Source organism: Delphinus delphis, chromosome 7 (genome assembly GCF_949987515.2).
Source record: "Delphinus delphis chromosome 7, mDelDel1.2, whole genome shotgun sequence".
In the NCBI taxonomy this organism is placed as follows: Eukaryota; Metazoa; Chordata; class Mammalia; order Artiodactyla; family Delphinidae; genus Delphinus; species Delphinus delphis.
In genome coordinates, this window is record NC_082689.1 from 43,720,906 (window position 1) to 43,738,152 (window position 17,247).

Consider the following 17,247-nt stretch of genomic DNA (forward strand, 5'->3'; position numbering starts at 1 on the left):
TATATCAACAAACACTAAGCAAAATTAATGAGTACTTGTTTTTTTTTTTTTAGTTTAAAAAGTGATCTTCATACCCGAAAAGTTTGAGAACCCAAACTTTTTCTGATAATTCAGCATTTCAACTACCATGTGGAGATTGTCAAACATCTCAAATTTGGTAAGTCCAAAAGCAAGTGTGTTATCTCATTTTCCTCCCTTCTTCCAGATTCCCAAATCTACTCTTCCCAACTCTCATTTCTTTTAGTTGCACCACTACTCTTCCAGTTTCCTGGATTAATAAAAGTAGAGATTCCTTTTTTTTTCTAATTTTATTGAGGTATAGTTGATGTACAATATTATATAAGTTTCAGGTGTACAACATAATGATTCACAATTTTTAAAGGTCATATTCCATTTATAGTCATTATAAAATATTGGCTATATTTCCTGTGCTGTACAATATATCCTTGTAGCTTATTTATTTTATACATAGTAGTTTGTACCTCTTAATCCTCTTCCCCTTCTCCACTGGTAATTACTTGTTTGTTCTATATCTGTGAGTCTGTTTCTTTTTTGTCATATTCACTAGTTTTATTTTTAAGATTCCACATATAAGTGATATTAATCAGTGTCTTTCTCTGACTTATTTCACTTAGCAAAATACCCTCCAATTCCATCCATGTTGTTGCAAATAGCAGAATTTCATTCTTTTTTATGGCTGAGTAATATTCCATTGCATGTATATACCATATTTTCTTTATCCGTTCATGTTTCTGTTTTCCTCTTCCTTCCTCCAATCTACATGTCCTTAGGCCACATCACCACCCTTTTTCTTTCTCTGCCTCAAAAGCACCTAATTCTAATTTTCCCCTTGCTTCTTGCCCCAACTTTGAAAACAGCTACCTCACCTTCAATACTTCCCATACTGCAATGCCAACTTTATCTTCCTAAAGTACAGGTGTGGCTCTTTACTCACCTATGCAAATCTCCCTACTTCATGGAGAAAAAAATCCAAACTACTCATATAGGCATCCCAGACCTGTCCAGCCTCCTCTGTGGTCCTTAACCTGCCCCTATGCTCATGCCAAACACTGGACTTTCCTCAAATGGTTCTTCACAGAGAAACTGTTAAGAATCAGGATACAGACGAGTAAACACACACTTAACCACTCTGATAAATGCTATGCCAAATGTTATCTTCAATACATAAGGAGCCATGGAACAGAGAAGCAGACTGCCATGGTCCTGTAGAACAGGTTACCTTAGGCTACAGCCTCCTTGATGGTAGGGACTAGTTCTCATTCATCTTTTATCCCCCTCTACTCCCAGCAAAGCGTTCAAGGTAGAACAACATCTCTATAAAGGCTTCTGTTGAATGAAACCCAACATTTGAGTCAGAATCTGATCAGCAGCCTCCTTTTATATTCCAAAAGGAATAACCTCTGTGTAAATTAGGGTCCAATCTAACAAAAGCACATCCTGCTACTTTACCTACAATCTTTTTCATTCTCTCATCCTCAATACTTCCCCTTTTTTATAGCCTGTGTGGTGGATTCCCATAAGATGGCCGCATGCTCTCCCTTTACAGGAACACACGTGGTTGCAGCGACAACAGACATCATGTTAGCCCAGCCCCAAAAGCAGCCTTTTAAGTCAATTTCAGGCACGAGAGATCCCAGGTCTCTTTCCTCTTGGTTTCAACGAATTAAAATGTTATCCCCTAATAAACATCAATCCTATAAATGATCATTAGACTCAAATGCATTCATGAACACTACACTTGAATCTTCCTCTTCGTGATGCAGGAAATATATATGAATACACACACTTTTATGAAGTCCATGGCATTCCAAAGAAGAGAGACTCTGCCAGGAGTGGGGAGAAACCAAGGGAAAAATCCTAGTAAAATCTGACTTATTTATGCAGAGGACTGTAAATTCCTGCCTCCCAACACAGCCTGAAATTTTTACTTTAAAATGATCTAAGTTAACAGCAAGCTCTTAACAGACTTCTAAAAAAATGTGAAAAAACTTGGGAAGCGTTAGCTCACGAGTCACTTACAGATTAAGGTGAATTAGTTCCACCAGACTGTTTTCCTCTAACACCTAGATGAGATTCAGTACACGCTAAGGGAATGAAAGCTAGAGATGGGAAACGGCAAGGAAGGAGATAGGAAATCTGAGGCGAGTGACCGCGTTTAAAGCCTCGGAAGTATTGCCAAGGTTGGGAGAATGTAGCCTGAAGGTATAGGAGCCTGGGGAAAGGGTACAATGGGTACACTACAGGTTGAGACTGGAAAGGTTTATGACAAGCCAGAATTTGGCTTAGGGAAGGATAAGCCTTAAGCCTAGGAAATGAATTCTTCTCATTTTTGTCCCAGTCCTAGAACTCAACCTAAAATACTTAAATGTAGTTTAGTTACATGATGGGTTATTTAAGATAGCAGGTCGACCCAGGTCCTCACTCCTGTGTATGTGTTTTAAGTACCAAACAATTTAACTAGGCATATTTATTAATAAGCATGCAGGGATATATCCTAAGTCAAGATATTTTTGGATCTTATTACTGTAATAGCTATGAATTAAACATATAGCTTCTAATGAATTAACAGTAATTTAGGAAACTTAAAATGTTCTCTCCTACTGATTTTTTCTGAATTCTGAATGAAGCTGGAAAAAATTTCTTATAGACCTCAAAATTTTAATTAAAGTTTCAGTGTATAACCCTAAATTTATCAAAGTTAGAAAAAAATCAGATTTATTTTGCAATTAAACAATAACTTAGCTGTGATACCAACAGGTAAACACTAGTATTTCATATAATATGGCTGGAAATTCTTCAATCAACTAACAGTCAAGTTATTCAACATACATTAAGTGCCATTTGAGCATGTAGTATGCACACAGTACATATAAATTTTTTCATTTTTTTCCCAGAAATTTATCTTTAAAAATTATTAAATTAACATACTGTACAAGTTAAGGTGCAACTCTCTAAATACAATGTATTGAGAAATGACAAAACTATTTGAAAGCTTAGTGGTATGTTTTAGCTGTGAGAATTCTGACGAGGATTGCTACTTTTTCCCCCAAAATCAACTTCTCTAATTTCCCACTTGTTCCGTTGTTAAGTTTAAGGGAGTATATTCTACTACTGCACTAGTTTTTGAAAATGTCAGATCAAAAAGGAAATTTGCATTTAATATAAAAACTGTACTGTTTTTCATTCTACTAAAAAGAATGAACGAAGCAGTTAAAATAAAACTAAATCCAAAGCAAAGGGGCTAGGAACCTTGTATTATGCTTAAGTGGGCATTATTTATTCCTTATTACTTTTAATAAACTCCACATGAAATATGCATACACAAGATGATTATACAAGCAAGATCTTAACCTGTTCAAAACATATTAAAAAATGGTCATTTCCATGAAAGTAACATAAAATATATCATGCTTCTGTGGTATCCAGAATACAGCTTCACACTTAAAGGTAAATTGTACAAAGCTTTTATTTCCAATAATGCACATGAGTAGCACCAACAAAAACAACCTGACTTACCATAATGGAATAGATGAACCCCAAGTCTTAGGACAGAGTCTAGATCAACAGATACAAAAACCTGACATACTTCTGTTTCCATGCAACCATCTTTTACTTTAAATTTTTAAAGTTCATGCAATAAATTCTTCAAAGGTCTCCCCCACTTTGTCATACATTATAATTTCTTTCAAAGCAGCCACGGTACAAACACCCAAAATCTTTAATAAGAAATCAATATGCTCTTAATATGTGATTAAAAGAAAATATCTAATACTTTAACTGATTCTCCAAATAGCAACAAGGAGAATGAAAATATATTAACTTTTCTACAGGGCAATGGATATTTACTAGTCATCAAAAAAGAAAATTTTTTAATTAATTTAGCTGAGATTATTCAATTTTATTAATAATTCTGAAACAAGACAAGATGTATTCACCAGATATATCAAATTATTTATTAGCTATATAAGCTCACTAAATTTCCTTGTATCAGCTATAGTATTCCTAAGGATTTCTGTCATGTTCATTACATCCACAATTAGCAGGAAGAATGAAATAAAAATCTACACTGCCTCCATGTTTTTATTATTATTATTGATTTATTCACATATAATAGGAAATCACCAGAGCCAAGGAAAACGAAATTTTTCCAACACCAGGATGGCATATTAACTTTTGTGCAAGATGTTAAAAATAGTAAAATTAAAACAAGAAAGCTTCCAATGGTTCCTTAACATTTTCTTTCAAGACTTGATTTTCCAATAACTAATAGTCAAACAGGAATAAAGAAAGCTGACCTTGCCAGACATCTATAAACTCTCAAGAGAACACTTACATGCAAGGTAATACCTATAAGGACAACATAATTTTTAAAACTTAACGAAAATACTAAATGTTTCAAATGCTGGAAAATGGAGGAAAAAAGGATATCCCCTGAATCTAAGCCACTTTTACTGGCACTTAGACTAGACTAGAGGCAGCTTTTTAGGTCTTCTGGAAAATATCAGTCCCCACCCGAAATAGAGAAAGTAAATCCTCTGCATCCTTTCTCCCAATATTCCTTCTTAAAACCCACACATAAATCAGGACGTGTCATAATCTGTTATGTTTTAGAGGGGAAATTTTTCAAAAAAGTGAAAATCTAAGAAGGTATTTCATTGCGTGCGCACTTCTCTAACAAAACAGCCTAGCATTTCCTACGTGACTAATCTTTTTAAAATTCAGTTCCTATGCAATCTAATATTATCTATTAAAACTGCCAAAATATTTTTAAACAAGATCCGAGTATCTCCCTCTCAGCTCTGATCTTTGCACTCCTTAAGTTTGCAGACACGTCACTGGCAAACCAATTGGTAGTGACAGGTTACTCCAAATCAACTCTTTCGGAAGGAAATTTTAAATTGACATCTACCCCCAAATTTTCCATGCCTCCCGGATCTCACGTAGTGAGGAATTAAGTATATGCAAGTCAAGGATTCCTCCTGATCACCTGCTGCAAAACGTGGTCTGCGGAACCTATAAATGCAAATATATTCCAATTCAATTATCCTTTCCCCCAAGATCTTACAACAATTAGGCTCACTCGAAGTGTCGTTTCATATCTTGCGCCTTGTGAACCCTGACAATGCAGCCCATAAGCATTTGATTGCACTTGCAACGTTTCTCCATGAATAAGGTCACAGACTACTGCATCCAAAGCTTGTATGTGCCACATGTGTTTGCAAATCCCACACTCGGCCTTAACGAGCACGAGTCTCTCGCTTCCATCGCACCTCAGTGCCAAGTTTCTGTAAGCCACTTCCAAACAAAACTCTCCTTCCGCTTTCCAAAAGAAAACTACATTCCAAAGGAGAGGATACCCAGGACGAAAATTAAGGCTCTAAGTGCAACACTCTTACAAAGTAAACAAACCAACAAAAAGATTCTGCCCCTGCGGAAGGTGGCTGCAAAACTCTGGGGCCGGCGCGCGCACCCACCGCGCACCACAGACCACGCAACCCACCACCGCTCCGCGCTCCGCGTCCCGCGCGACGGCCCCAGCCAGGTCAGGAGAATGGACGCTGCGCCCCCGGCTTTCTGGGAGGAGAATGCACAGGTCGGCCCCGCTGACTCGCTCGCCCTCTTCTCGCTGCCCCTGCGCACCGAATTTCTCCGGGAATCGCCCACACGAGCCCGATGCCGCCCTCTCCTTCCGGCGTCGGCCGCGCGGGGCCAGCTGCCCTGGACGCCCGCCTCCCCAGGTGCCGGCGCGGCCCGGAGACTCCGCCGCTCCAAGTTCGCCCGTGGTCGCACGAGCTTGAACGCATCCCGCAGTTGGCGGACAGCCAGTTGGTACGTACTAGGCCAGCGGCTGCAGCAGTCTTGGCGCGCTCTCCCCCAGGACGCCTTAGCAACTCCGAAGTGACGGCCCCCGGCTCTCTCTCATTCGGCTGCTGCGGCCGGGACGCCCCCGCTCCCATCGATGGGGGAAGGAAAGGTGGTGGGCGCTCTCTCCCTGCTCCCCCCACCCCCAGCTAGGGCCCGCCACTCCTTCCCGCCCGCCAGCCCCGACGGCGCTCGCTCGGCCGCGGTGGCGGTGGCGGCGGCGGCTCCTCCCGGCGCGGGCGGCGGCGGCACCTCCCCCGCCGCGTCCTCCCCCCTGCTCCCCGCCTCCCTTCCCTCCCCGCGCGCGCTGCCCGTCCCCTCCCCCTCCCCCGCCCGCCTTCGCCGCCTCTACCCCCCCACCCCGCCCGCTGTCACATTGGGAGATTCCGCTCTTGGTACATTCGCCGCTCTGGCTCCCGCCCACGCGCGGCCGAGTGACGCAGATCCCGGCGTGGGCAGCCGCTGGGCGGGGGCGGGGGCGGTGGCCGCCGGGGCCCGGGCTCGGCCTCGGCCTCGGCCTCTTCCCGCCGCCCCCTCCGCGGAACCCGGAGGGCGGCCCATTCACTCGGCAGCTGGGAGGAACCAAGTGGGCGCCCGGGAGGGGGCGGCTCCCGCGAATCCTGCTCCCGGCGGGGGGAGGGGGCGGGAAGGAGGAAAACGGGGGTGGCGGGAGGGAGGGAGGGGACGTCGCCTCGGGCCTGCTCTCCAGCTGCCGAGGGAACTGGGAAGGTTTGCAATTTAAAAAAAAATTTTTTTTTTTAAATGTGTGAGGTTCCCAATATAGTGTTTCAAAGAGCACGCCCCGCCAAATCCAACATCCCCCGGGAGGCTGATTTAAAAAAAAAATAGCACGCTCAGCCCACTAATCTGGGCGCCCGTCTCGCCTTTGCTCCCGCCCGAGCCGGCTTGAGGCTGGTGGGCCAGGTGCGCCCCTCCCGGCCGGCCCAGGCATCCTGCGGGAAGTGGGCTGCGACCGCAGGGAGTGGGGGTGGCAGGTGCGCGGCGCTGGGAGGAAAACTGGCAGTTCCAGAGCATCTCAGCCCCGCCCATCTTGCCCCGTGCCCACCACCGTCCTGGCGTAGGGAGGAGGGGAGGAGTGGGAACCCACAAACCCGAAGTGAGGCGTTGACAACCGTCTTGTTTGCTGGGTAACTTAATTCCAACCTTCTCAACCCTCCGGAAAACCTGCTTGTTACTTTACTGGCTAATATTTTCTATTTCCACGGTGTAAAAATCCGACAGCGCTAGAACAGTCCTGGCGTGTGTTCGAATAGAGTTCCCAAGGCACGCTGTAGAATTTTTGAGTTTGGTTTGCATGAACTTTTTCTAACCAAAGAAAGTATTAAAACACCTCCAAAAATGTACTTAAACGATTGCCAAAAAATTTGGAAATTTGTTTTAGGGTCTATTTTTCCTTTCTTTGCAAAAACGGGAAAAGGGAAGAATTCCTCGAATTTTAGCATTGTGTTCTTGAAGTGTAGAGAGCATCTAGTAAATCTAAAACTACTGCAAATACAGGTAAAATTCCGTTTAAACGTACATATACAAACAGCTTTATAGGAGGCCAGTCCCACATCCTGGCTGGCCTCCCAGAGTGTGCCTACTTTGCTGATGGGGATACAAAGCATTCTTTGAGATGGGAAATTCTTCATACCGCATCTTTATGTTGCAGCAATGGATGGGGATGATAACATTGAAAGAAAAAAAACCTTATTAAAGTACTGAATCTTTCTTTTTCTTTTTGCAAAAACATGTTATAGGAATGAGTAATGCCACAATGGAATATATATAATTAAACTTCTTTCTCCAGTATTAGTGAAAGGTTCTGTCTGGAATAGTTGTGTTGATTTTCATATGAATAAGCATGCTTACTTCCTTGAATTTTTTTTCAGCGGAAGAATCACTACTGGAAGCGTATCTTAGCCTAATTGTCTCGGTTTTGCAGCTGTGGACCCTATTCTGCTAAAGAGAAAGTTAACTTCGGTTGTAATAAAATAAAGACAGCTTTTTTGGAAAGATATAGGTTAACAGATTTTCAAATGAACAAATGAAATCTGCAGAATTATTTTCTTCCAGTTCCTCTCTGGAATCCTGATGTTTTGCAAACATTGTTTGTTCTGAACAGCTAGAGAAAGATAATTTTCTTCCATAAAGATGTACAATCAGTGATTCATAAGTCATGAAATGAGTAGTCTTACCTGGACTTTTGAGCCTCCCAGTAAAATTGTTTCCAGAGTTGGAAGAAATGACATTAAATCCTCTTCCCAAACTTGTATCTGTCTGACCAGCACTGAACATAATGCTGAAAAGGAAATGTGTCAGGGCAGATAGTTTTTTTTCTGACTTGTAACTGGTTATTTCTACAGTTAAGCACTGAAATCTCTCCTTGTTTGTTTTCTGAGCACATTTAGGTAGTATATTTTTCCCACATTAAGAATGGCATTTTTGGCCCACTTTGCATTGCCTTAAACACCCATGGTACTGGGGGAAATTGGAGGAAGGAAAATGAAGGAAAGATAAAATTTTAAACTTTTAGTATCTAATTCTGTATGTCTGTATGACAACAGTGTAGTTAATATGGCTGCTCAAAAAGAGAATGGAGGCATTCACCCGTATCTGAGACAGCTCAGATAAAGAAACATTGATTCTTATTTACCTCCTTACCACTTACTTTCATAGCCAGTGCTACCCCTGAACACCACCTCCTCTGCAACACACACACAGTCTTCTGCCATTCCCAGGCCCTGGTGGTTTGTTAAGGAACAGCATTCCATCCTGTAAGGTAACAGTTATGGTTTCTGATTATTCTATATTCCATTCTATCCTGTAAGTATGTCTTACACTTCCCTTGAATTCAGTAAGTTCTTAAAATTCAGTAAAATTCTTTAAAAAAATAATTATTAAAAATACTTCGGTGATTAGTGCATTTGCAAAAATAAGGGGTTTTTGGACAAAAAAAAAAAATTTCCACATTGTGAAACTAAAAATAAAGTTTTTAATAAAAAAAAAAATGTAGGGCTTCCCTGGTGGCGCAGTTGTTGAGAGTCCGCCTGCCGATGCAGGGGACACGGGTTCGTGCCCCGGCCCGGGAAGATACCACATGATGCGGAGCAGCTGGGCCCATGAGCCATGGCTGTACCGCAAAAAAAAAAAAAAAAAAAAAAATGTAGAAAGTTGATAGTGGTTCTGACATTAGAGTGAAAGTTTCCCTGAAAGAGCATTAGTTTATTACTTTTAGAAAGATTTCTTTAAAATGCTTCAGTGATTCAAAACAAAAGAACAAATGATTTTAAATGTTCTTAGAGTAGAGAAGGAATAACACTATGGCTTGTAACCTACAAGATCTAAGATATAGTATAATTCTATCCTGTTGTTCTTCTGTTGCCTTAGAACAATTCCATACTTAACGAATTTTCCACTCTATGTGGTGGTGGTCCTAGAGTTAACTGAGTCCTGTGTAATATTCATAATATCAGAAATATAATTTAAATTTCACTTATTTTACAATATGAAATTTAAAGTTTTGGATGTATATGTAGATTAAATAGATTTTTTAGTGTATAGAGATTTGACTATTTTAAAATATAGGGAGATTATAAACAAGTTTCTTAAAGGTATGCTAATAGGAATATATATAACTGATCATTCCAAGAGCCGTGACTTTAAAAACATTTGCTCTTCTAAAAAAATAAACAAATCTTCATACATTGCATTTTATTACAAGACACTATAGAATTTTTTTTAACATCTTTATTGGAGTATAATTGCTGTACAATGGTATGTTAGTTTCTGCTGTGTAACAAAGTGAATCAGCTATACATATACATACATCCCCATATCCCCTCCCTCTTGCATCTCCCTGCCACCCTCCCTATCCCATCCCTCTAGGTGGACACAAAGCACCAAGCTGATCTCCCTGTGCTATGCAGCTGCTTCCCACTAGCTATCTATTTTACATTTGGTAGTATATATAAGTCCATGCCACTCTCTTGACACTATAGAATTTTAAGAGGTAAAGGATTGTGAAGTTCACCTAGTTCAACCTCCTTCGTATATTCAAAGTATTTTCAAATAATTTTCAGAAATTCAGCATACAACTAATCTAGCTTCCAGTAAGTTGGTTATTTGGAACTTGTATTGCAATCCCTGTTGGGAAAAGAAAGGAAATTGTTATATTCCCAAGATGGACTATAAATCCTTATAAAATGCAAGTGAAATACAGACTTAGCGGGGAGCTAGGTAGGATCTTAGGAATCATCTAATCCAATTGACTTCTACAGATAAGGACATTTATACTATACCTTCCTGATATAAAGAGAAGAAAAATACTAATATAGTATTAGGCAGTAAATACAGCCAAACATTTAGTTGAATGAAGAGTAATTCTGGTTTCAATAACTGCTCCAATATAAAATAAAAATTTCTTAAAAAACTGGCATTCAGGGACAATAATCCTCTCATTTTTCAAATAAAGATTCTTGGAATTTGAGAGAAAAATAAATAATGTTAAATGGTTAAAAAATAATTAATTAAAAAAATAAAAGTTTGTCTTCAAGACAGAAGAGAATGTAAATGGAAACTTTTGAAAAGACTATCTAAAGAGAATTTCTGGACATTTTTTAGGGATAATGCCTTGTTTTTCTTCCTCCTCTATCCTCTCTGGCAGCAGTGGTTACAACTCAGCTACTCTTTCTCTTTTCTTCCCACCTTTTCCCATTTTTCTGGCATTCACTGTGCAGGACCTGTATAGTTAACTATTCCATGACACTATTTCAGGCCTCAACAACACTAACTACTGTCCACTCATTCCTGGCTGTTACAAACTGAATGTCTGTGTCCCCACCAAATTCATATATTGAAATGCAAACCTCCAATGTGATGCTATTAGAAGTGAGCTGTTGGGAGACAATTAGGTCATGAGGTCGAAGCCCTCATTAATGGGATTAGTGTTCTTATAAGCGAGACCCCACAGAGCTCTTTTGACCATTCTGATATGTGAGGACATAGCAAGAAGACAGCCATCTATAAACCAGGAAGTGGCCCCTCACCAGATACAGAATCATCTTCCGGTGCCTTGATCCCAGACTTCCAGATTCCAGACTGTGAGAAGTAAATGTTTGTTGCTTAAGCCATCAGCTGTATGGTACTTTTTTTAAAAAATAAATTTATTTAGTTATTTTTGGCTGCACTGGGTCTTTGCTGCTGCGCGCAGGCTTTCTCTAGTTGCAGTGCGCGGGCTTCTCATTGGGGTGGCTTTTCTTGTTGCCACCGCACGGGCTCTAGGCGTGCAGGCTTCAGTAGTTGTGGCACGTGGGCTCAGTAGTTGTGGCTCATGGGCTCTAGAGCACAGGCTCAGTAGTTGTGGCACACGGACTTAGTTGCTCTGCAGCATGTGGCATCTTCCCGGACCAGGGATCGAACCTGTGTCCCCTACATTTAGCAGGTGGATTCCTAACCACTGTGCCACCAGTGAAGCCCCATATGGTACTTTTTGTTATAGCAGCCTGAGTGGACTAAGGCACTGGCCATTAATAATTCTCAGCTAACTACACAAGGCACAGTGGAGAGTAGGTTAAAAAAAAAATACTCTGCTCAGCCTCTGGAATCTATCTAAACCGTCTTCCATTTGCACACTTCATTCTTGGCTTTCTTTCTTATTCCTCACAATCCCATGTTTAGCTTTTGCTTTTCTCCACCCAATTTGCTGGATTGACAGTAAGTCTGTGCTCACTCTCCCACCTTGTCTCTGTGCTTGTCTTTTTCTTCATATCTACACTCTGCCGGCAGAGGACCCACCAGCTCAAGTCCCCCTTTTAAGCATTCCACATGAGAGTGGATGGAAGATTTTGTTTGTTTCCTTAACAAAGGTTTATGACTTGTTAACCAAGATGTGAGAAAAGGAGTAAGAAAAGAGCATGTGAAGGAAGAGAACCTTTCTTGAAGTAAATGGGCAAGAGTTGGAAGAAAGAGGGAAGAGATGAAGAGACAAAAAGAAGATAACTGCATTTGTGAGAAGCTGACTAAAGTGGTCATAACTCTTCTGGAAGAAGTGAAAAACCAAAGAAAAAGTACCTGAGTCCATGGCTCTCCTGAAGGAGAAAAAAGAAGAGACAGAGATCATCCCAACATAAATTCCTCTAAGCTCGCCACAAAAGTGTGCTCTTGACCTGGGACAGATGGCAGTGATGGAATGGAGTATTGGGGATAGATGTGCAGGAAGAAGGGACAGAGAAACAGCGGGCATCCTGCTCTCTTCACTTGCAGAGAGCCTGTATATTATCTTTAAGTTGGATTGGAAGAGGTGGTGAATGTATCAGGTACAAATGTGTATCAGGAAAAGGAAAGAAAAGCAGAATGGGTTCAAAAAACACCCTCTGCACCAAGTGCTTTCACCACACTATGGTTCACATATGAAGAAATTGAGTGTGTTAATATTAATGATTGGGCTAATTGTCCCAACAAAGTACTCAACACTGCCTTCTAGGAGCAGACACTTGGAAAGGACAATGCATGTATTGTACAATAAGAGACTTAGGACTATTGAGATAAAAGTAAATCAAACAAGATTCTGTTCACATATAATTGACAAGTTACGGTTTGGATTAGATTGTTGTGCTTACCCAGATTTACACATCGTGATTCATCAGCCTGCCCAGGATTGGCAATAATATGTGGTAGTCAAAAATTTTAAGGACCTTGATTTCTTAATAATAGAAACTATTGCTGCATTTTTTTTTTTCTCTTTCTACCGTAACAACAGTCGTGACAGAAAGAGAGTTTTTTCCAACTACAGATATATTCCTCAAATAAAATTTTCCAAATCTGGTGTCGGGGCTCTTATGCAAATTGCTGGTCAAAGGGTAAATAACCTTTAGAAGGGTAATTTGGCAAATTGAGCCAGGAGTTTCAAAAGTGTTCATACAATTTTTTTTTTTTTTTTTTTTCGGTACGCGGGCCTCTCACTGTTGTGGCCTCTCCCATTGTGGAGCACAGGCTCCGGACGCGCAGGCTCAGCGGCTATGGCTCATGGGCCCAGCCACTCCGCGGCATGTGGGATCTTCCCGGACCGGACCGGGGCACGAACCTGTATCTCCTGCATCGGTAGGCGGACTCTCAACCACTGCACCACCGGGGAAGCCCAAAAAGTGTTCATACAATTTGATCCAACAGATTCACTTCTAGGTTATTCTAAGTTTATAAACATTAAGAGGAAGATATTTATTACAACATTATTTACAAAATTGAAAAAGCAAAACATCCGAGATGATGAATTGGTTAAGTTATAGCACATCGATATAACGGAATACATTTAATAACATTGGGAAATGCTCATGATACAATAGTAGTGGTCAAAATAGGACAGAGCAGAACAAACTATAATCACTCTACCTAAATATGAAAGGAAATTTACCAAATGTTAGCAGTAGTTATCTCTAGATGATGGTATTATATTTTTTTTTTGCTTCTTTTAGTTTTCAAAACTTTAACAACAAACATGCATTACTTTAGAAATCGGGGGAATTTTAAATGTTATTTTAAAGAAAGATCCTGCTTCAAAAGCAGTTTACAATGAAATAAAAATGAAAACAAAGTTGTATGTTTATCTATTTGAAGACAGCAACAAAAATCAGGAACTTATCCAACAAATATGTATGTATGGAGCCCTTCGTACGTTATTAGTCCTGTATAACTCTGTGTGTTGTGAGCCTACCATGTGTGAGATGTGAATATATGTGTGTGTGTATATATATATATCATTATATATGTGTATATATATATCATTATATGTGTGTATATATCATTATATATATCTGTATATATATATATATAATGTTACAAATATAGTCATCCTTCTTTTATTTTTCTGATTAATCATTCAGGTAGGTATAAACTTGTATCTTCTTGAAGGTGCCCCTACTCCAGGGACGTATGCAGTCCCTGGGCTTTTGTAATTCTTTCATTGGGCTTCCACAGGCAAACAGTGACAGAATTGGCTTCTGGGCAGCCCCTGGTGTCACTGTTTCTCACTGCCCCTGTTTTGCCGCAGTAAACTTGGGCCCACCAGATGCAGTGCTGGCCCACCAGGTCCAGTACTGCTGAGACCCTTCTGCAGCCTGCGTGGTTCTTTAGGGGAGGACAGAGGAACCCACTCTCTATCTCCAAGACTGCCCTTTGCAGGGCTCTGCTCTTCCTTCATTTCACAAACACAACCATCTCCCAAGAGTGTTGGCTCCATGCTGGCCTTGGTCAGCTCCAGACTCAAAGCCACTCCTATCCGCATCCCAGAATCAAACTACCAGCAGCGGCTCTCTTTCAGACTACTTTCTGATAGATTTTAAATTTGTCTTACAGTATCTTTTCTGGATTATATAAATTTTGAGTCATTCTTCTCAGTCCTGTTCTTCCAACCTCTCAGCTTGCCTAACAGTCGAGGTTCATTTGCGTAAGGACTATTTACATTGCTGAGAAGGTTCCCGTGGCAGGCTGCCCAGATGCTTACGATCCAGATCCTCTGAGCACCAGGGTAGTTGCACAAGGCCCCTCTGTGTGCCTGGTTGTCGCCCTCCACTCCTACTCACACATACTATAGAGGAGTAGGAGTTTTGAAGAACTGAACGCTCCACCTTCCTTGTATGCTAAGGTCAAGAAATAGGCAGGTTACTTATAAGGTGGCATTTTTCAAACAAGAATGGACATCCAGAAACAGATGGACAGTGGGACGGCCATTAGAGGCAGGACAAGATGTTATAAAGAAGTAAGAATTGTCTAGGCTTTCCACTCAGCACAGCAGTCTGACAGCTATGTGTCCTGTCTGAGAAAGAAAGGGGGACTCAGGTGAGGCAGGTCCCCAGTGCTGCCAGGAGCAATGTGGTTGCTCCTTTCTCTGCAGGGCTGCACAGAGATCTAGGCAACATCACTTTGGATTTCATCCTACTTCCTTCACTAGCTTTCACCCCCCCTGTCAGGCACCCAGTGTTCTTCTGATGTCTGAGTTTGGTTTGTTTCCTGAGAAGGAAGAATATGATCTGATCCAGATATACCTGGAGGTGTTAATGTTGCAGTGTGCTACTTTTCCAAAGATGTGCATGCCTGGAGATTGTTTGAGCAATAACTAAACACCTACTGAAGGACACACACACTGTACTATACTCAAGAGAATTTAAAAAATAAATAGACAAGCCTCTGCCCTAATTCCTGGTCTAGAAAGGGGAATAGACATGTGAAAGAATAGTTGCTCCACGTTGTAAGATGTTCTTAGTCACACAGTGGAAAAGGTGATGATTCTGCCTTGGATGGGGCACAGGGGTGAAAGTCATGAGGCTTACAAGAAAGTGACAGTTGGACAGGTCTTGAAGGATGAATTTAATAGAAAGACTCAGGAAGTACGGGCACTCCCCAGCAAGTACAGAGGCAGTGAAACAGCATGAAGCAAGAGCAGTGAGTTAGGGCAATAATTGTAAAATGAAACCTAACTGGTTCCAAATGACTTCAGAATGAAATGTGAGGAGGGCAGAGGCAGAAGATGAGGTTGCAAAGAACAAATTATGTAGCATCCTCATATGATACTCTAAGCAGTTGTGGGTTTTATCCTGCTGGTATAGCCCTCATCTTCAGTGAGTACAAGAATCAAACTGGTAGTGTTAGACATCAGAATAGTAGTTAAAATTAGGGAAGAAGGAGGTGATTGGAAGGGGAACAATCAGGACTTCTGAAGTGTTGGCAAGGCTCTCTTTCTTGTTTTAGGCTGTGCTTATATGGCTGTTCACTTTGTAAGAATTTATTGAACTGCATGTTTATGATTTCAGTACTTTTCTTAATGCATGTTACACTTCTCGATTGTAAAAAAGTTTTCTTTTTAATCAAACTGGGTAATTTGTTCAAAACACAGATTCCAGGGCCTCACACTCAGACATTCTGAGTGTAGGCCTGGGCTGGGACTCAGGAATCTGCATTTTTTTAAACAATTACCTTGGAGAATCTAAAGCCAAAAGGGACCCCTAGACCACACTTTGAGAACACTGCTAGGGCTGTTGGGGAGTCACCCAAAAGGTTTAAGCAAGAAATTAAGAACAACGATTTGCCTGTCTGAATGTGCTGGATTAGGGAGAGGAATAAGTTGAGGATGGCTTCCATCTTATACCCAATAGCACTTGCAGGCCCTATATCCCATTCCCTCTTTGCTTTTGAAAGAGATGTGACAAACAAGGTGCTAATGTATTTTTTGAGATGTGTTTTCTTTTGGGGGTTTCTTAAATATGAAAAAATTTGACCCCAGTACAATAATTTCTGATAGTCAAATTTAAGGCATGGAACAAGCCCGTGGGATAGATAATCTGGGGCAAGGAGCAACTTTCTAGAATTTTTTAAATGAGTGCATGCTTAGCCTATGAGTGATAGTTGTTCAGCTACTGACCCACCACTGTTATGTCATGTACTTAAGGATAAGTGATTTACATGGATGCAGCTAAATTCTTTTTCTTGTGCCCCTTTATAATCAGAGGGATATTGTTGTGACATAAAGCAGCCAACATGGTATTCTTCCAAACCATAATCCCTATGGGAAAAAAAAAGACAAATTTCGGTTTTCCTTTGGTGTTCACAGAGTTGGACAAAGAAAGGGGAAACTTTACTTGGCCTTAAACAGAGAATGGGAAAGTCCAAAAATATGACACAAAATGTGCACAGATTTTTCTCCTCATGACTGAAATACTGAGGAAATGCCACAAGGTTTTTTAATTGCCAAAATTATTACTTTGTAAGCAGAGTCTGTCAGTCCATTCATTAGATCAGCAAAAATGTTTAAGTCTGACAACACAAAGTGTTGGCTAGGATTAAAAGCATAAGGATTCATATGCGTATAAATTGATGTAATCACTTTGGAGAGCAATTTGGCAATATTTAGTCAAGTTAAAGCTGTGCATACTCTTTGACCCAGAAATTGCACTCCCAGGTATATTCTCAGAGAAACTCTCTTACCTATGCCCAAGAATATTCACAGCATCACTGGTTGCAGTACTTAAAACTTGGAAACAACCTGTTGATATATCAATAGGAGAATTTATGAGTAAATTGTGATATATTCATACAGTGGATATAGCTGTGAAAATAAATGAAATAGATCTACATATCTTCCATGGGAGCATCTCACAAATATGATGTTGGATAAAAGAGCAAGTGGCAGGGCTTCACTGGTGGCGCAGTGGTTGAGAATCTGCCTGCTAATGCAAGGGGACACGGGTTCGAGCCCTGGTCTGGGAGGATCCCACGTGCCGCGGAGCAACTAGGCCCGTGAGCCACAACTACTAAGCCTGCCCATCTGGAGCCTGTGCACCACAACAAGAGAGGCCGCAATAGTGAGAGGCC

The 17,247-nt window shown here is 41.0% G+C and overlaps 1 protein-coding gene and 2 long non-coding RNA genes across 6 annotated transcripts in view; 2 read left to right on the forward strand and 1 right to left on the reverse strand.

Moving 5' to 3' along the window:
- LOC132428485 (uncharacterized) overlaps window positions 1–2,042 on the forward strand; it is a 253,274-nt gene extending 251,232 nt beyond the window's left edge. The window contains exons 5-6 of one of the 2 annotated variants that reach the window (XR_009520132.1): window positions 54–157; window positions 1,520–2,042. This is a non-coding gene — a long non-coding RNA (uncharacterized lncRNA). Of the gene's footprint in view, window positions 1–53 lie in introns of both variants that reach the window. The other variant, XR_009520131.1, reaches the window with a different exon arrangement.
- The window catches only part of NAB1 (NGFI-A binding protein 1), a 46,287-nt gene extending 40,255 nt beyond the window's left edge, over window positions 1–6,032 (reverse strand). The window contains exon 1 of one of the 3 annotated variants that reach the window (XM_060016405.1): window positions 5,662–6,032. In XM_060016405.1, the coding sequence (XP_059872388.1) occupies window positions 5,662–5,978 (317 nt within the window). In that variant the 5' untranslated portion in view covers window positions 5,979–6,032. Of the gene's footprint in view, window positions 1–5,521; window positions 5,600–5,661 lie in introns of those variants that run through there. The other 2 variants (XM_060016406.1, XM_060016407.1) reach the window with 2 other exon arrangements.
- The window catches only part of LOC132428486 (uncharacterized), a 37,035-nt gene continuing 25,511 nt past the window's right edge, over window positions 5,724–17,247 (forward strand). Inside the window, exon 1 of the long non-coding RNA XR_009520133.1 lies at window positions 5,724–5,850. This is a non-coding gene — a long non-coding RNA (uncharacterized lncRNA). The remainder of the gene's footprint in view (window positions 5,851–17,247) is intronic.